The 20434-nt window shown below is 45.7% G+C and overlaps 1 protein-coding gene across 1 annotated transcript in view; it reads left to right on the plus strand.

The window, feature by feature from the left end:
* Nucleotides 1-20180, plus strand: part of KLHL29 (kelch like family member 29) — a 247910-nt gene extending 227730 nt beyond the window's left edge. The window contains exons 11-12 of the mRNA XM_059835718.1: nt 7290-7434; nt 19997-20180. Coding sequence (XP_059691701.1) covers nt 7290-7434; nt 19997-20180 — 329 coding nt within the window. The remainder of the gene's footprint in view (nt 1-7289; nt 7435-19996) is intronic.
* The last annotated feature ends 254 nt before the right edge of the window (nt 20181-20434 follow it).

Here is a 20434-nt window from a genome sequence, read left to right on the forward strand (position 1 = left end):
TTCGGTCTGGCTGTACGCGAGTGGCTGAAGAAACAACACTCATAAAGTCATCACAGAGAAGCTGCTTTGGGGTGGCTTGCTTTTGCATCTTAGAATCATGGGATCATAGAATGGTTTGGGTTGGAAGGGACCTTTCAAGGTCATCTAGTCCAACCCCCCTGCAATGAGCAGGGGCATCTTCAACTAGATCAGGTTGCTCAGAGCCCCGTTCAACCTGACCTTGAATGTTTCCAGGTTTGGGGCATGTACAACCTCTCTGGGCAACCTGTTCCACTGTTTTACCATCCTAAACCTCTTAGTCACGTTGAAACTGTGACATGAGGTGCTTCATTTAAAAAAAGAGCTGGTCTCAGTATTGAGCGTGGTAGAGCAATAGGAGTAACAAGTAATAAATTACAGGAGCACAGTTATAAGGTATTCAGGTAAGGCCTAAGCATATGCAGAAAGCTAAAATAAGCTGGTTTTTTTACTGTAGCTTGTCATAATTATTATGACTCTTTTCTTGGGGTTCCCTAGTAGATAAGGTCATGAGGAGCTGGTACGGTCACGGCTGTAGCCTCCCCTGTGCAGGCAGCGCTGCTGCTTTCCAACTCCCTTGCTGCTGTTTGTGTCCAGCCTAACATAACATGACATGCATATGATGCAGCATGGAGCGCCCAGCGGGAGGGCGTTAACCGGCAAGTCATGTTTATGTAATACAGCAGTGCAAACAACCCTATTGCCTGGCTTTTTCCATCACATGGCTACAGCTGCTGCTGTTCATTTAATCCACTGACTGACAGTATGAGGTTTTCCTGTACTCAGAGCGTATTGCAAATATGAATGCATTATGCAAAGAGGTATTCCTTTTCCTTACCAAAATAGTAAAAGTGCCACAGGAGCTAAGAAGTCATCCCTGGGCTCGTTATACTGCCTAGCACACATCAACACCATGCGTGCTTGGAAAAAATTGACCAAACCGTCCAGAGCTGGGTTCATCACCCATTGTTCTAATGGATGTGTACTATTATTTCCTAACAAAAATACATGAAAGACACCAGTGAAGTTAAAAGATGGTATTTTTGTTTTCTTGGTGTAAGCAAAGTTAATTAGTCAAGCTGAAGGCATAAAATATATGATGAAATGTGGAGTTGCTGTGTGTCTTTGTTGGGAAATGTATAACATCAATTTATTTGCAAATAAAGTAAAATAATACAGAGCTTGAAAAATTGCACCCTGGTGGAGAATGTCTGCGAAACTGAGCTGAAGTGATGCCTGATCTTCACTAAAAGCCTGTGGGAATATTGGAAATATACTTTAATTTCTCCAGCTCTACAAGAACCTTAGTATCACCCATATTTGTAAAGTATCCCCCCAAGAACTGGATGTTCCTGCAAGTGCACTACAGTCTAAAAGAAAGAGGGAGTAGAAGGAGTCTTGGGGTGCTTTTTACGAAATGGAGCTAAGATAAACCCTGATATGATCACTGCTGGGATGCTTTTGACAGCCACAGAGCCTTTTTGTGTTGATTTGTGAATTCTTAAGGTGTCCCTCTGAGCTAAGTCAACTGAGATATCTGACGACGAGTTGTGTTGTTTAAGGTCATCCCAGAGATCAGTGAAACCTGTTTGACCTCAAATAGGACAACAGATTAGTTAGAAACACCTCAAGCATACTCAGATATGCAACAGTAGATGCAGGTATTGACAGTAGCCAAGGTCTCTGGAGATTTTTAGACCAGTAGTACCTGTTTCAAGTCACTGTGGTATTTTATGATAGTGAGTTGAATGCAGCATGGCATGCATTTGAACCAAACAGGTCCATCTCTTCCAAAGCGTCAAGTGCCAGCCTAACCCAAGACAACACTGGCATCAACCATGGCAAGGGGGAAGGTCATTTTTTGGCTAATCTGAAGGGAGCTGAAGCAGGCTAGGTACTGACATCCTGGCTGTGCAGAGGAGATACAGAGTGGGGACTGATAGCATGTCCACGCAGCTCAGCCCCTGCTCTATTCTGCCTGGATTTCTTCTAGAAATAAGCAGTGAATTCAGTCCCAGTTTCCATTTGTTCTTTAGCCTTCACCTGCAAGGAGGTGCTGGGGCATGGATGCCTGCGTGTACCGGGTATGACAGTCACCAACATGTTGCACATGGATGCTGTGGTAGTCTTTGGGCAGATGTTGATCACACACCCCCCCCCCTCAATGTTTGGTGAGGAGAGGGTCTTTCTCAGTGCCCCATCCTTTGTCCCACATCTGTCCTCCCCACCTTTGGAGTCAGCAGATGTTCCTGCAGCAGCACAGCCCACAGCTTGATGTTACTGCGGTAATGGAGCCTCCCAGGGCTTTCACGTTACCTGGTTTTGGTAAACCACCTTGCACATCCCCTTCTTGTGTTTTGAGCTGTAAGAAGTTTGCTGCTCTCGAATCAAAGTCCTACAACTGTAAATGAACCCAGGCTATGTACTTGCAGCACCTGCCTTTCCATTTCTTGCCGGGCTGTCCTATATAGCTCTGCTAAAAATGTATTTCATGCCCAGCTTCCTGAGGTTTGTCTTATTTAACAAGATGGCCATAGACATGCTGAAGTCAGTTATTATAAGTAAGCCTAATTATCTTGTCACTGCCTTTTAGTTCACTTTGTGCCTTCATGCCAGGGCACTAAAATATACCTTTTTTGATATCCTTACAGTCAGTGTCTGTACTAGTGGAATTACAACTTTTTATTAATGTTTCTGGATTGTAAGAAAACCAGTGTTTAATCATCACCACTATTAAATTTTAAAATCTGGTGAGGACTATAGGAACACAGAGGTCAAAGATCTATGAGCATTTCTGGTTTCTAATCCAAGTATCTAGTTCCTCACCATACCATTTACTTCTGCAGTGATATGTCTGGCCAAAGTGGGACAATCAAAGAGCTAAGAATGCAAGAAATATCTGGAAAACAGCATTAGCAGCATCTGTGCATTTTTACTGCACTGTCCCATGGCTTATTTTGGTTAAAATGCATAATCATTCCCATGAATTTGTTTTTGGACTTTACAAGAAAAATCAGATGTATGTCTTGGCCTGTCCCTCTCCCCAAGGCCAATAGTTCAGTACCTGTGTGTGGGTTTGGCCAGCTCTCACCTAGAAGTCCAAAAGCAGTGAGTGGTTCATCTCATCCTTCAACGTATTTTTCTTCCCATGGCTAGTTCTTAATGGTTTTCCCACTAGTGAGCTTGAATTTTACTTTCCTTTGTCTCACCCATTTCTCCTCCCTATATGCCATATCCTCCATTCAGAATGGTTTCTTCCACTCACTGATGCGTTCTCCCTACACATACTTACTCTGCCCTCTGCCCAGCAAAGTCAGTATTTTTGTGTTTGCCCTTTAGCAGATGTCCTCCCTTTCACTTCCTACCTCTGCTTCATCTGTGTGGCCATGCTTTGTCCAACTCTTTTCAGTTCATCAACATTTTGCCGGTAAATTTGATGCTGAAACTGCCCCACTATGGCAGATGAAGCCTTCTGCTTTGGCACTGGTGATCCCCTCCACACAAAATGTGGCATTTGCAAGTGAGGATGCTCAACTTCAGGGTCTCTGGGGAGGGTTTGCTCAAGGGTCATTGGGGAAACTGTAGGGCCCTGTGACCGGCTGTGTAGTTGGGAAAAATCAGCTAGCAGGAGAGCACCGAGCCAGAAGGGCTGACATCTGAGAGCTTGCTGTTAATTGCAGTATCTGCACTTCGGCCTCACAAGCTGTGTGAAGGATCAGACCGCAGACTCCCGGCGGCTGAGGGACATTATCTTATCCATTACTATGCCATTCTTGAGCTTGTCTGCATAGTATGCAGGGAGGAGGATAGGCACTTATTATTAAAATAGATTTAGTTTCTATTAACTAGTCTCCTTTCTCCAGTCTGCTTCATCATGTGCATCACCCCCACACACACCCCGCCAGCCACCCGTGCCTGCAGGGACACCCTTCGGTTGGGGTTATATCTGGGCTGGTGGCATGCCCTTATTTCTTCCTCCTGATAAAAATGTTTGACTAGCTTGGTTTTAATAACCTGTTTCCATACGAAGTGCTGCTGCCATTCATTTTAATGCCACTTCAGGCTCTGACCGAGTGCTTTACTGGAAGGCGACGGAAGATCTTTAGGCAGTCATGGAAGGGAAAGCAGCACTGCGCTACTTGACCATATAATGTACCAAGAGATACAGGAGCCACAAAACACATCACAGACGGCACGCTGTCGTTACTAAGTGAGGAGAACGCCAGTAGGTTAAATTATCAACCCCATGTGAAGTACACCTCCGGCTCAAAGATTGTCATTGAGTGCATACCCCTTCCCGCAATGACCTGTCACTACAATAGAAATATTTGCGTATTTTCCTATAGCAACAGCAAAGGAGAGTGATATTATGGTGTTATCCACTTGGAGAGAAGAGTACCTTTTATCTATTATTTCCTTTACATTTATTCTGCCTTTTAATCTCAAGTGTGCTTGCTGTCCTGGACAAATCCTACTTAAGATTTTTCCAGCCTGAAATGGATTACTATATCCAACAGCCCCCACACTTGAATTTTGGAGGGGAAAGGAGGCTGCTTCTCTGTTTCCATGCTCCCTCTCCCCTCTCTTCCTTCCCTCCAGCAGACCTTTGAAATCACCGATGTCCCCGCTGTGTCCCACAGTAAGCCTCTGACCCATAGAAGCTCATGTTCACACCCAGTAGCATTGACCAAAAAGCCCAACCAGAACATGCTTTTGTAAAATTAGGCTCCCCCGTCACCCACCTTGCACTATGGGCATGTTAAGGACTTAGAGCAGCGACAGAAGGAGTCTCCTGAGTGTTTGCATGAGGTTACCAAGCCCTGGGAAGGACAACAACAAGGGAAGAGTGTGGGTAGCACCTGGGATGAAGTAAGGTTAAAGACTGAAGGTGGTCATCCACACCTAGCCAAAAGCAGTAAAAAGACAACAGATAGGTGATGTATTGAAAAATTGATGAGAATCAAACAACAATTGCCTCTTAAAAAAAGAAAGAAAAAGAATATCAAACTGTCTGCCTATTTGAAAAGAAAAAAAAAAGTCACTATAAAAATAACCAAGGGGTTTCCCTCTCTTTCTTTAACAAAAAGGAATGTGAAGTCAGTCATTCAGTCTCCTGAGAAGTCACTGTTTCTGCCTTGAGGGAGCCCCAAATAATTTTCCTGTGAGATTTGGGAGCAGAGGGGTTTTTTATGCAGGAGTTTCATTCTTTTGCAGAACAGTGCTAGTCGAAGACAAAAACCCAGGACGATGTGATAATTAAATATGGAAAATTTCTGATGAGTGTCTTAACTGGAAAAAATGTCACATATGCAAGTCTGATTTGGAAAGGGATGCGAGACGGGTTGTTAGGACAGATAAGTCTTTCTGATGAATTATAGTGGCTTAGTGGCACCGAGAAGAAACTGAATACTCCTTGTTCTATTTTCTGGATGAATTAGTTTCTTCCCATCTGTTCCCAAGGATCAGTGACATTTTCCTAATACATCCGTGGTTTTTTGACATATGACTGTAGATACTCAGCATAATAGGAGCCCAGCTTTAACCCGTAACATGTTTTGTCTGTTTTCACACCGGGTGCTGCACCCCCATACGTCCCCCGGGCATGCACCGATGTGGGGTGAGATGAACTGAGCCAGACCACCCCATGGCCATGCTGGAACAGAAGGAGACACCGCAAACCCATTATTTTCCTTCTAGTTTAACCATTTCAAACCCCATTTAATGAAATTATCTCTCTTCTGGAGAAGTTCATCAGCTTTTGCTTAACTCATGTCAAATTAAATCTCTTGTTAAATATTTAATGGAATAAGGTGATTTTACAAGAACCTCAGGGTTACAACGCCAGCCGTGCAAGAGGTAAGCAAATGCCAAAAGTAAAGCTGCTGGGGCTAGTTTAAGCCCATCTCTTTTTGTGTTCCTAAAAGAACACAGTCATAGAGTTATAGGTCTGGGAGGAACGTGTAGACCCCTTCAACGTTATGCAGAGGCCATTACCAGAGATGTAAGAGCACAGTAAAGATAATATTGCACCTCCTCTCTGGTGCACTGCCCGCAACTCCCCGCACCCGGGAGGAGGGTTGCAGGGGCTGAAGCCGGCAGGACTGTGTCCAGGCTGATTCTCCACTGGAGATGCACGAGAGTCATCCTTCTCTGAGCATATAAAAATGCAGATTTTGGAGAGGCTTTAACATATAGCTACATATGGATAATTTTTATAAAAGTGTCCCCTCACACCAGAGTAGCCACCCAGAAAGCATCTGCTTCACGCCCCAAAGGGCTTAGGCTCTTGCTTCTCAGAGAACTGGTTGTGAGGCTTATTTTGACTCAAATAAAGCAATGTATTTTCCTATCTTTTGTTCCCAGACACTGTCGATTGGTTTCACTGCAACGTTGATTAAAAAAACCTGTATCACATCAAGACAGACACCATCATGAGAAATTTCAGCCCAACTGGCTCATATTTAATAATGTGCATATGGCGTGCTAGCAGCATACGGGACAAGTCAACTAATTAAATTAGCATTATTTTATTCAATAATTTATGGTTAGTTTTACCAATATTTCTAATAATGCCGCAGCTAACACAAGAATTTTAAAGCTTTCTTGGAAACTCTGATTGAACTTGACTTAGGATAAGGGACTTGCTTATTTTCAAACTCCAGCCTCACACAGTGCGTTGCTAAAATACAGGACTGCTTGGAGGTACACACACATCTGAAAATAAAAATGCAGGTGAATTTACGAGACAGATGAAGGGGAAAAAAAATCGGGTCTCAGAAAATCTTCTGGATTATGTGGGTGACCTTCCCACAAGCAAAAGCAGAATACAAAGAGAATCAGCTATTGGATATTATTAAGTGAGTCTCTGCACTGTGGGTTTCTTCTGTACTTAGCTCCTGCGCAGGCATGGGAAGCATCTGAGTTAAAATTTGCAGCAATTCAAAATTCTGCAACAACTTGACATCTTAATTTCGTATGTAAGAGTGGAGCTTTCACGGTGACTCCATTAGGCTTCGGGAGAGGATAATTGTACTTCACCAGTTTAGAGGGAGATGCGTACTGGGGGATGAAGGACTGATGAACTTTAAAAGTGCCTTTGGGAACTTGGAGAGAGGAGAACAAAACCAGGAAAGGTTTCCTCATCTTTCTTTTGCTAGCCTTGGAGGTTTAGAGAAACGTGACTTATCTATAAATAAGGGGAATGTATAAATAAAAAAAGAGTCTCCAAACCTGAGCCTAAAACTGATCTCAGTGTTGCTTTCCATTGACAGATAACAAATACGCTCCTGCAGTCACTCTCAATGGGTTCATCTTTATTCTTGGAGGAGCTTATGCACGAGCAACCACCATCTATGACCCAGAGAAAGGCAATATTAAAGCAGGTCCCAACATGAACCACTCCAGGCAGTTCTGCAGGTGAGAAAAACCGTTAAAACTGAATTACCGGTGCCTTAACATTTTCTGCTGATAAATAAGCTAATACAAGCTAACAGTGAAGGGGAGAGGGAAAGGGAGGTGTGTACCATCTGGGGGTGTTCCTCATCTCTTTTTTGTACATGTTAAGGGATGCAGCATTTCCCAAAGTGCACATCCAGGACCCTACTATAGTTCATGTGTCTCCTCACGTTCAGGCATGATGGATCGCAGGGAGGGACGTGTGTTGGGCTCCTCCAGTGACTACAGGAATGCAGTTTTCCTCAGTTTGCCATGTGTAATCGGAGGATGATAAATATCTGCTGTAGGAGAGACCACCATAATGTGGAACATGTTTTTCCTAACTAACTAAAAGATCCTTGAAAGAAAAAAAATTACTGAGTAAGCACCACGCACCAATATTAATTATTATTTATTACGTGCTTTTGATTGCTTTTTGGGCTCGCTTCCCCGATCCTGGTCACAGGTTTAACCAACTTCCCAAATTGGCTGACAAAAATAAAACTTGGCACCCACTGCAGGTACTGGCAGAACTTAAAGGCCTTTTAGAAAGTATTACGTGGCTGTTCCAGAAAGACGGGCTTGTCTCAGGCTTTATACAGCGCCAGCCCCTCGCAGAGCAGATCCCCGCGCTGGGGACTGGCTGAGCTATCGGTTTCACGGGGAAAAGCCATCGCTGGTCCACAAACGCTGCGGTGGGCGCTGGGTGAGGGTTTGTTATCGATATCCGCTGCAGCAGCGTCTTGAGGCACTGAGCAAAACCAGGGTGGAGGGGTTGTGCCGGGCAAGCGCCCAGGCAAGAGGCTGGCTGGGCTGGGAGAAATTGCAGCGACAGGGCAGCAGCCGGGCCCACAACGGACCCGCGTCTCCAAACGTTCAGCCAAAAGCTCTGCTCCTTGCCCCAGGGGTGTCCCTACGCCCCATCCTATGGCTGAAAAACACCTCCGTGTTTTAACTTGTTGCATTTAACCTTTTGCTTTGGTGGAAAAAGCCTCCTTCTTAAGAAAGCATGCCCAGTTTCTCTCTTTTTGCTGTTTTTTTCTAGTTTTCTCCTTTTTTCCCTTTTATTAATTTAAGGAGCGCCCTCTCTTGGCTGCTGAAGCATATTTTGTTGTAAGTAAAGGGGTCGGAGCCGCCGGGTCCGTCCCAGGCGGCTGTGGCTGTCTGTGTCCTGCACTAAGGTCAAGTCTTTCTTGTCCCTCTGCTCTAGCAGGAGGCAAAGCAGGATGAGGAGCCTGCAGCGCTCAGGCAGTTGCTAATGATATTCTTCCCCTGAAAACCAGAAATAAAGGGTACGATGCAGCTCAGGATTAGAGCCCTAACCAGTAAAAGCGAGGGACTTGTACATTCGATACATGCCTGTGTCTTCCCATAGAGAGGGCTGAACTGCTCTTTGAACATCTCTGTTTTGTAAAACATAACAAAAATCTGTTAATTATGTATCTGGAATACACTACAGGAGAAATTGCACAGTCATGGGTGATTTCAACCAGGGGCTGTTGGCTGAGCATCTCACCCGAAAACTTCCCAGGGTCTCTAACCTGGGGAGGGATGCTTTGCTCTGGACCCCACAGAAGGGAATCCAGTACATGACCTTGTGATGGACCAAGGAGAGTAAACCAGTGACCTAAACATTAGCTGCTGCTTAGGCACCCTAATAAACTGGCTTTGCTTAAGTAGAATATGACACCCGTCAGCAACAAGTAACTTCAAACTTTTAGTTTCAAAGCCTAAAGCAACAGTGGACTGGAAACCTACATTTATAGTGGGATACTCACCAAAAAAAGGAATAGTTCAATACATTGCAACTGGATGCCAAAGAAGGCACAATTTCAAAAATTCTTAAATGGGGAAAATATTTCAGCCTAAAGGAAATGTAAAACCTTTGACAAAAACTAAATAAATCAGTATGTATAGAAATAGGGAAAATGGGAGGTTAGCAGTAACAAATAGGTTAAAAACTGGCTGCTGCTACAGAGGGCCGAGGGAACCAGTGAAGTACTAAGGGCTAAGAGGAGTAAAAAGAAAGGCAGTATAACCTTTTGGGATCAAATCTGTGATTTTAATCAGTTATAGAACTATCGCTGACGAGGCTGATGAGGTAGCAAAGTGTAACACAGACCGATCGGATGGATATTTCTCACAGAATCACTAAGGTTGGAAAAGACCTGTAACATCATCAAGTCCAACCATCAACCCAACACCACCATGCCCACTAAACCATGTCCCACAATGCCACGTCCACACGTTCCTTGAACACCTCCAGTGGTGGTGACTCCACCACCTCCCTGGGCAGCCTCTTCCAATGCTTCACCACTCTCTCAGGAAAGACATTTTTCCTAATATCCAGCCTGAACCTCCCCTGGCGCAACTTGAGGCCATTTCCTCTTGTCCTGTCGCTTGTCACTTGGGAGGAGAGACCAACACCCACCTCTCTGCAACCCCCTTTCAGGTAGTTCTCATACAATTGGCCTCGGCCCATCAATCCAGCCTGTCCAGATCCCTCTGCAGAGCCTTCCTACCCTGCAGCAGATCAACACTCCGACCCAATTTGGTGTCATCTCCAAACCTGCTGAGGGAGCACTCGATCCCCTCATCCAGATCATTGATAAATACATTAAACAAGACCGGTCCCACAACTGAGCCCTGGGGGACTCCGCTTGTGACCGGCTGCCAACTGGATTTCTCTCCATTCACCACAACTCTCTGGGCTCGGCCATCCAGCCAGTTTTTTACCCAGTGAAGAGTGCGCCTGTCTAAGCCACGACTCGCCAGCTTCTCCAGGAGAATACTGTGGGGGACAGTGTCGAAGGCTTTACTAAAGTCCAGGTAGACAACACCCACAGCCTTTCCCTCATCCACTCTTCCACATATCCCTCATTCTCAGCTGTATTTGGAAGAGAGCAAGAAGGTTTGGTTCCATATGCTGCTGTGAGGGACCAAAAACGGTCACTGATGTCAGCAGGGAAGGATGTGAACGAAAAAGGTCAGAAATCAAGTTCTCAAATCAGGCAACCTGGCCATCTTAGACACAGCCATCTGTAGAGGCTTCGCTGAGAAGCTGAACAAACCACTAATGTTGTTTTTTAATAACTCTCACAGTTCAGGATGGATCAGGGCACTACCAAAGTGTTTCCATATTTTGCAAAGGTGAAAGGGGGAATTTTAGTGCAGCAATTAAATTTGCAAAGTACCAACATCAGGCTAAGTGAGACCTCTTAGCCTGATGTTGGTCCTCTGCAAAATACCAGGGTCGTTAATTTGGGATTTCATCAACAAATAACTAGATGCTAATAATATAATGAACAGCAATCAATGCGCTTCCCTGGAAAATGGGTCTTGTTAAACCAACCTGTCATCTTTTGCTTTTTTGGAGGGAAATTGTGTTCCTTGTTTTGGTTTTTAATAAATCTTTGTTCTGGCTGCTAAAGACAACTGTGATGCTATAATATACTGCAATTTCTCCAAGGTATTTGGCTGGTATTATATGGAATTAACAAGGCACACATTAGAGAGATTAAATCTGCTTCACTGACAGATCTCAAAATGTAGTCGTTAATGAGAAGATATCATTGAGCAAGGCCACCGGTAGCAAGCATTGATTCTTCTTCAATGCTATTTAATATCTCTACCAACAACCCAGATAATAGAAAATCTCCCCTGGTAAAGGCTGCAGGTGGCATAACACTTGGTGGGTAAAAAATATTACAGAAGGAGTTATTCTCGCCAGTTATCTGCATGTCTCAGTTAGACAGTCTCAAGCTAGCAGCAGTGTGTTAAATGCAAAGTAATACATGGCGGAAGCACAACTGCGGGCTGTACCTGCATAGCAGCCCTCCTCCCCTGAGAAAGTCAGGCACTCAGAGGAGGGCATAAGGGAGGCCACTCAGAGCTACTCAAGATGAGCTCTCATCGCGTTGTGGTGGATAAAAGGTCAATGCAATATTGGAGATATAATATGAGCCCTAACACCGAAATGAAAACAAGTTGAAGCTGGGAAAAGAGAGTGCTGCTGCATACGGCAGTGGGGGTTGAATGCAGGTCTTGGGTCCACGCATCAACATGTGGATATATCAGCAGAAGTTCAAAGGGAAGCTGCTAAAATGACCCCAGGTTGCAAATCAAATCTTTGACATGAAATTTAAGGAGCTTATCAAAAAAAGGCTGAGAGGTGACTTGATCACTGGGAGGAAGTGGAAAAGCTTTCAGTCTCGCAGACAAAGGTGTAGCAGGTTACAAGGGCTAGAAAGTCGAGTCAGCCTTGAAGTGAGGCTCTTTCCCAACAACAAGGATAGTTAAACAGAGAACCAGCAAGGGAGGGAGCGAACTCATCAACACTCGGGATTTTTAAGAGGAGATTAGATATGTTTCCAAGAGAGATGCTGCCTGGGGAAAAGTCCATGGCCTGCGTATACACAAGCTCAGATTAACTAAGCACAGAGATCCCTTCTGACCTTAGTCTATGAATCTATAAATGCCTCATTCCACTCATTAGCATGGATCACAAAAAAACATGGTTTAAAAGCAGCAACATAAACAACTTAAAACTTAACTGCATGCTATTGATCTCCTCTCACCAGGAATCACTCAATACCGAATTTGCTGGGAAAAATCTTGACCACATCACTTTTTTTTTTTTTATCCGCACTGTTTCTGCATGACTAGGGAGCGTGATGGCGTCGAGCAGGGGAAAAAGAAATGTGTGTGACATTCCCCACATGTGCAAAATTAAAGGTCCATTCGCATGGTTTTAAGATCAAGTTAAATTACTTTTACTGAAAAATGAAAAATAAATGGTTCAGGTCTCCAGCTCACAATCAACAGAAGAGCAAATTGAGCATCATGTTCAGATTAAGCCCAGCCTGACAGAAGTCAATAAGAAATTCTTGTTGACCTAGAATTAACCCTTTGAGGAATGGTGCCAAATGGGCAAAGAGCTATAATAGGCCTGAAGCGTTTTAAAATTCTCTGAGAGTTCATGCACAGGTCTTGAATGTCTTCCACGTGACACATGAGGGTGAGAGAAATACTTGACATTTCCCAAACATCAGGCAAATGTGTCCTGTTTGCCACATGGACCCCGTCTCGGTTTGGCAGCTCCAAGTTTGCGGGATCTGTGGAGGCAGAGGCAGCAGACAGCAGGCAACAGGGATGAAGAGCTGAGATGATCACACCTTGCTCTCCTGGACACCTCCCTCCAGAAAGACTTGCAAAGACATCCCTCCCCTCCAGCGCTGGAGAGTCCTCCCTTTGCAGGCAGGCGCTCTCCCTTCCCGCCATGCCCTTCAAGGGTTTATTTTTCCACAAGCAAAAAGAATACTAAACGCATTTCTGTTCATGATTAAAAATTCCATATTCTGCTTGCTTAGGATGCAGGCGGCGTGCAAACTGGCCTGTGCTACAGAGAGCCTCCACGGGGCAACAGCGGCAGCATGATGGTGCCAGCAATAATTCCAGAGCAGCTAATTTAGTACCAGCAATTCCCAACAGACACCAGAAAAGCATTTTCTTCCTCCTCCTCTGACTGTTAACTAGTAAGATTTATTAGATGGTTCTGCCAAATGGAAATCTTTAATAAAACTTCGACTCAGGCTGAACAGCACAAAACCAGGGTCAGTTTGTGGATTTCTTTTTTTCCTCTTCTTTTTAAATAAGCCCTTGTTCTTGAACAGCGAAGCACAGTGACTCCTGTGCTTAACTACTAGGCATTGCTAATGTACAGCACCAGCCACAGACTCCCTCAGCTGATTCCTTTCCTCATTGCAAAGCTTGTGGTAACTCCAGGCACTGGAAGGGGGTAGAGCACAGCTTGTTTGGATGGCTATTCCCAGGTGAAGCTATTACGGAGCATGGTTCCTTAATAGCCTCGCGCTTCTTGAGCCCACAGAAGTAAAGGCTGGTCTGTTCAGCAGGCAGCATTTGCAGCTGGAAGTGTTTGTGGTCCAGAAGGGAAAACTGAAATCTTCCGGCATATCTGGAAGGAGACGTGTGGCTGGGACTATGCTGCACGGACAGCGGATGAGAACTGCCGCACCAGACTAATAGCAATATTTTCTGTAGCAGTTGATGACATGAAGGATTTCGGTGTGCATTAAAGCGTAACTGATACAGACAGAGCACTCAGGCCGTTACTGATGTGCGACGGACTTTGGAATAAAACATTGCTGGTTTTCAGCAAAAAGTAACAATGCCACATGATGATTTTGGATCATTAGCACGGGAAAGTGCTCACAGAGTAGGGGAGAATATAACTGGAGCTTGGCCAAAACACCCACACTAATAATCCAGCTCCAAGAAGTGGCATGATATCCTCCTAATTGACCATGACTAATCTGGACCCTCATTTATCCATCTCATTGTAAAGATGACACCTCTGGCAGCACCCGAGCCCGAGCCCTCTCCAACATAACACCCTGGCTGCCAACCCGGCCGCAAACAGCCACGCAGGTTGTCAGCACCGCTACCGAACTCAGGACGACGCTTTGGCACCCTGAGCACCACCCCCCACAGAGACAGCGGCAATGCCTTTCACTTTGGTGTTGCAAACCACGGTGCAGGTTTCACTGAAAGGTCCCCGGTTTAAGCAAAAGCTTACGGGGTGCTTGCAGCTCTGCCTAGCACCGCACGCAGCCACTTCCCGCAGTAGCTGGTACCCTGCAGCCTTCTCCTGTCCTAGCGCTTACTCAACCCAGTTGGCAAGCATCGGTCAGTTCCACCTCCAGTAAAGTCCTTGTGAAGTCTTAGGGCAGGAAAGAAATTCATCCCCTAAAAAGTGCAGGGGTTTTTTTCTTCTTCTAAGCAGATTCCGTGTCTGACTAACTGATAATATTTAATAACCTTTATGGAACTGCTCCAAATAAATTAGTGAGCGCGTGTGCGTGCATAGGCAGGAGTGAGGAGGGAGAGGAGCTTTGTTTGTGGACTCAGAAGATATTAAGTTTCAGGGAATCAAAACAACATGCTAATTCAGCTGTTTCAAATCTCTTTTACAACCCTAGACATTACAATATAGGATTATTTTTCTTTCTTTTTTAACATTTCCTGGTAAGGCTGATGTGATCTTTAGGACTAAGCAGGAAATTTTAAAATAATAATAATCAAAATTAACAAACTTTGCTGGTACTCCCACTGTTTGGAGCTATGTCTGCCCATCACGACTGGGAGAGGGAAGGGCTGGAGCAGGAGCTCCCAGGCACTTGGCTCTCAAACACTACAGCAAAGAGGCACTGACATCCTCAGCTTTGGGTTGCTTCCAAATTACTGCCCATCAGGGGACTTTCACTACTGAACGCAAAGTGGAGGGTTCATAACAGTCTTGGTGGGAAGGTGGCCACCAAGCAAATGACAGCTGAGCTGCCTGAGCAGGGCCCCAGCCGAAAGCAGGACCAGCTCGTGTGTGCTGAGCCCTGGTGCTCCACGTCTGAGCTGGAGCACGGGTAGGTTTGCTCATATGTTATTAAAAAAGTTCATTAAAAAGCAATTCAAAGTCAAATGCAGCAACAAAGGCAAATCAGATCCCAGGCTGCGTCTGCAGGGACATTACTAGCAGAGGTAGAGATGTGATCATCCCACTCTGCTCAGTACTTGTAAGGCTGCATCTGGAGTACTGTGTTCAGTGTTGATCCCCAGAATTCAAAAAAGATGTGGACAGACTGGAGAAGATCCAAAGGAGGGCCATGAAGATGATCAAAGGGCTGGAGAACCTGCCTTACAAGGAAAGACTGAAGGAGTTAGGTCTCTTCTCCCTGGAGAAGAGAAGGCTCAGGGGGAACTTCATCACAGTATGCCAGTACTGAAAGGATGGCTACAAAGAGGACAGAGGCTCTCTTTTCAGAAGGAGCCACGTGGAGAAGACAAGGGGCAACAGGTACAAGTTGCACTGGGAGAGGTTTCATCTCAATGTAAGAAAGAAATTTTTTACAGTGAGATCAATCATTCACTGGAACAACCTCCCCAGAGATGTGGTGGAGTCCCCATCACCGGAGGTTTTCAAGATGTGATGGCACAGGGTGCTAGATAATCTCATCTAGTGTCTCTTTCCCACGGAAGGTTGGACCAGATGATCTTTCGAGGTTCCTTCCAGCCTGGGCTGTTCTACGAGTCTATGATTCAATGATTCATTTTGTCCATCAAGTCCTTTAAAGTCCAGCTGTCAGAGCGGGATCTTCTCTGCCCCGTTTGCTCAAGCTGGGGAAGGACTGCAAAGTGGATAGGCACGGAAGAGATTTAAAGGGTGTTCAGATTACACAAGCACTCCAACCATGGACAGCCAGGTCCCCACCAGCCCTTGGTGCCCCTCAGCCTCGTTGGGGTTTTCTTAGGAGCATGATTCATAGCTTCGTGGAGGTCAGCAGACGGAGCGGACTAGCAGTGGCAGTGTGGGGGGACAGTCACAGCGTGATCCTCTGACACTGCTCACGGTTTGGGCAATGAAGGACGCGCTGGCACCGCCGGTGACTCAGCTGCAGGGCTATAGGTGAAGCCTCTCTAGTAAACTGCAGTAATTACCCAGGGAGTAGAAAGCAGGGTCGTTAGCCTGCCAGGTAATAATTTGCAAAATGCTGAAATGTGTTTTCCTGGAAGGAGTGGATGAAGTGACCTCCTTTTTGACACCGTTTACCTTCACCCTGGGCGTGCTGCTGGAGAGACGGAGGTCCGGCTGCTCCTTAGCTGGGGAGGTCGGTGCCCCCAAAGCTGCCGGAGGGTTTCTGTCCTCGCAGCGAGGCTCTGCGGCGTGGAGCTTCCTTCCTTCCCAGGCTCTGACAGCCTGTAATCATTTTATCTCTCAGGATTAATGGCACCGAGCAATAAACTCGCATCCTAATTATTGTAATTATTTCTTTCTTTGTACGTCAGCCTTGGTAACGATGTTTTTACAGCTGATGGGATGGAAGGGAGGGGAGAAAAGAAATGTTGTCACAGTAATGAAGAGAGAGCAATGAGCATACTCCTTTCTACTCACTTTCCTCCAGGTTTTAGAGCCCACTTGAGTTTCCTATTCCCTAAGGTCCCAGAAATTAGCAGTGATTCTCCTAATACACCAAAGTAGCAGCAATCTAGGACTGAATTCCTAATTGATCTTAAGTACCTACCTCCCACTTTAGCCTCAGAGATGCCTGAATGTCTCCAAAGTCCCCTGCACACATAAATACCCACTGCGTACTTAGAACTGCCTGTTTCTTGATAGCAGGAGTAGCTCGCTGTTTTTCTTAACCTTAGGCATGACTCACAAGCTAAGCGTTACGCCAATCTTTTCTATGGGAATTGCATATGGAGGGGGCAGAAGCTACTCTGGTCACCATTTAAAATTCATAGTCTTTCAGAGGGTGGGATTCAGCACCCATTTCTTCCCCAAGGCATCAGCACCATGATGGGAGGCTACAGTATTGAGCTGCTTGTCTCAGCCACTGGCCAGGAATTTCTTTCAGTGCTGGAGAGCAAGAGCAGGGTTTGCCCACCCGCTGTAACCCCTAATCCAGAGCATGGGCTGGGGAGGAACCTGGACCCAGATCGCTTCAGGAAGGTGTGCTTGGCTACTCAGCTGCTCTATGGTCGCAGCAGCTCTGGCTTAGAGTAGCTGCCACTAAACATGCCCCAGAGGAGACTTTACTCGAAGAGATGTGGGCAGATAAGATACTACACAGGAATTTGTAGATCACCCACGTCCCCGTTTAAAGATCTAACACTAGATGCCCAAGGCGATACTGGGCACTTAAGGCCAGACTTCAGCTATGCAGCACGCAGCCAGTGAGGAAGGGCTGGTGGTTGCTTGGCTCCTGTTCCCAGAGTCACCTACAGCGTAGGTGGAAACCTCTCCACGCTGAGTCCTCCCTCTGTCCATCCCCTTCTTCCCATCCAGATCAAAAGCTCCATGCAGAGCAGTCTCATCGGGTAACAAGCCGTACGTATTAGACAGACCCCTCTATGTAAGGGGTAACAGCCACCAAGGTCCTCTTCTCCTGTGCTGGTGTGAGGTGCTGTCATCTACACCAGCATGTCCACACCAGTAAATTAAAACCTAGCTGAGGCCATTCATGGGCAGTGGACCTTGATCGTCAACACTGATGGAACAAGCCCCAGGCTCCATGCTAGCATTTCTTTTAATTACCCATTATTGATAGTTCTGCAGCCAGACCTTTCTTGGGGATCTTTTCTTCTTTGTTTGGGAGTTTGTTTATATTTTCCCACTTCACCCAACAAAATTGTTAAATTAATCCATTTGCTTTTTTTTTTGGTCACGTTTTGTGTAGGGGTACTTTTTAAATGCCTGATCAGCATTTTATTAGAGAACCAAGGCAGCAAAGCTACTGTGTACCGCAGTCCATCTCTGACACTGGACCCTCTTCCACCTGGCACATCCCAAAGCATATCCCAAATCAAATAAGCTTCCATCTCCTTCAGCTTCACTATTAAGAGAACAAAGTGAAACACAAACAGCAACCTCTACCCCACGGCCTCATTTCTAAACTCTCACCTTGCTGGTTTCAGCAGCCCCTCCACCACATCGGGACTATTTCAGCATGAGGTGGGACCATCCTCCCCCCCACCCCATGCCATAGTTTGCAAGCTGTAATTCCCAGCCTGGCTTGCTTTTAAATAGTAACTTGTTCCAGTACAGAGATGGGCTTCCCACCCCCCAACAAATATCTTAGTCCTAAACCATGGTTTAATTTGTCTGATTTACTGGGTCAGCGGGTCCTGCCACCTCCGCTCCCTCCTGGCGGTGGGGACCCAAGCCCACCCTTCGGAGGTGGGCTCGTTCTCTTTCAGAGCTGTCTTTCAGGATGACACTTGCTTTACTCAAGTCCTCGTTCTTCCCCATTTCTCCCTGACGTTTCAAAAATAATTACCAGTGGTTCAGTAAGTTCATTAGCAAACTCCCTTAGGACCCTGGGCTATGTATCATCCAGCCCTGCTGATTTGTGGATTGGCTCTAATCAAGTGTTTCAAGGCTCTCTCTCTCCTTCCTCCTCCTTTCAGATTAACAGTTATTTTGACAAGATTCTCATTATTTCCTATTTCCTGGCGGTACCCAGGGACTAGGCTTATTTGAGTCCTCACTGTTGTCATTGTGGGTTTATTTTTAACCTCAGGCTCTGCTTCTCCACAAGGACATCAGAGTTTTGTGTTCTTCAGAAACACATGGCTTTGTCGGTGCCATTTTAGTCTCAGTTCATCCTAGGTCTTCCAGCGCTCTCTGTCTTTTGCCTTTATCACTTTTATCCTCCTTCTTCCCGCTGCTCCAAAATTAGCCAGAAGAAATTATTTTGCTTTTATCAAGCCTACAGGGTTACTACCCTTCTCCATCTTCTTAGATCTAGGCCACCTTCTCGGCTGCAATTAACTTCGCATCTTCCCCTCCCTCACTTTCTCCCTGCTATCCTCTGGTGTGTACTCACGCTCCAAATCTCCCTTTTCCTTCCCAACACAACCATCCACCGACTGCTCTCGGAAGGGACCCAACCACCAGAAAACCTCTTGGAAGGGAACCCAACCACCAGAAAAGGCACCGCCGACCCCATCCAGCTTAACAACCTCTTTAAACGTTGGGGGGCAGCCCTGAATACGCTTTTCCCACCCAGCAGCCTGCTGCTTCTGTCGTCTTTCTGCCCTTTCCAAATACACACACGGGAGCCCAGCCCCTTGTTGTTCATCTTCATTAGCCCAAAGCAAGTGTCATGCCCTGCACACGATTGCTGGAAGGGCCAAGGTGTTAAGCAGAAGGAGGAGGAAGAGATGAGGCCGAAGGGCAATTTTTCTTTCAAATACCTTCCACACCAATGCACCTTCTCTCCTTTCAAGAGCCTACGGACCACGGGATTACGCCAGCATCATTGTCCTTGATTTGCAAGAGGTGTCTGAAGTTGAACACTTTCATTTTAAAAAAGCAGTAAGGTTTTTGTCTTCTTCAGATGCCAACATACACACAGCTCCCCTGCCAATCCCTCAGCTGCACATCCCCAACCATCAGATTCGTGTGCCCCGGGTTGGCTTTCCCCTTGACACAGCCCCCCGGGCTGTGCAAGGAGGACAAGTCAGCAGGACCTCCAGGCTCCCGCCTAGAGCGCAACCGTGGAAGGCGCTGAAGCAACAGAGCATTTTTTGGAGGATTTTTTTCTCCGCTTTGCAGCATTCATTGATAACTAGAGGAGTAACTCAAAGCAAGGGTTTATTCCAACCAAGGCAGCAGGGACCCCAAATTGCTTGGATTGCTTTTGCGTGTGCATGGTGTTACAGGGACGCATTGCCCTGCTACATTTGCTGCAGATCCCATACATGGGCTGGAGAAACATCTTACCTGGACCAATTTCAGTTGTTTAAATCAGAGACAACATTTACCTAACTGGCAGGAACGCAAAAAGGATTAATTTGGGGGAGAGAAAGGGAGAGGGAAGAGAAAAGCCCACACAGCTTTATATAGATAAGAATAAAAGGTGTATTCATCATTTACCCCTTGTTACAAAAGATTGGGTTTGTTTTAAGCCTAAAAAGAAAATTGTTGGGTAAGAAGACTAACTAAAACTTTCTTTTTTAAAAAATACAGTGCTGTGGTTCTGGATGGAAAAATTTATGCCACTGGTGGGATCGTTAGCAGCGAAGGACCTGCCCTGGGAAACATGGAAGCCTACGACCCTAAAACAAATACATGGACACTTCTACCAAATATGCCCTGCCCTGTTTTTCGACACGGCTGCGTAGTAATCAAGAAGTACATTCAGAGCGGCTGATGTTACCCAGGAGTTGGATGGAGAACTCTTCGTACCTGTTGCAAGCAGGCAAGAATACTACTACTTAAGAAACAAAAGCAGCGAAGCCAGCCAGTGAACATATTGCTCTAAAGTCTTGAATAGTGTCTACATTGAATGTAGAAAAATCATCCTCACCTTTTGGTGAACAAGGAGCAGAGAGCTCCGTGCTATGTAAGATATTGTAACTTAATACAAGGGTGTCACTAGATGTTATAGTGGCACTTGTTCTGGAC

Source organism: Gavia stellata, chromosome 2 (assembly GCF_030936135.1).
Source record: "Gavia stellata isolate bGavSte3 chromosome 2, bGavSte3.hap2, whole genome shotgun sequence".
NCBI lineage: Eukaryota > Metazoa > Chordata > Aves > Gaviiformes > Gaviidae > Gavia > Gavia stellata.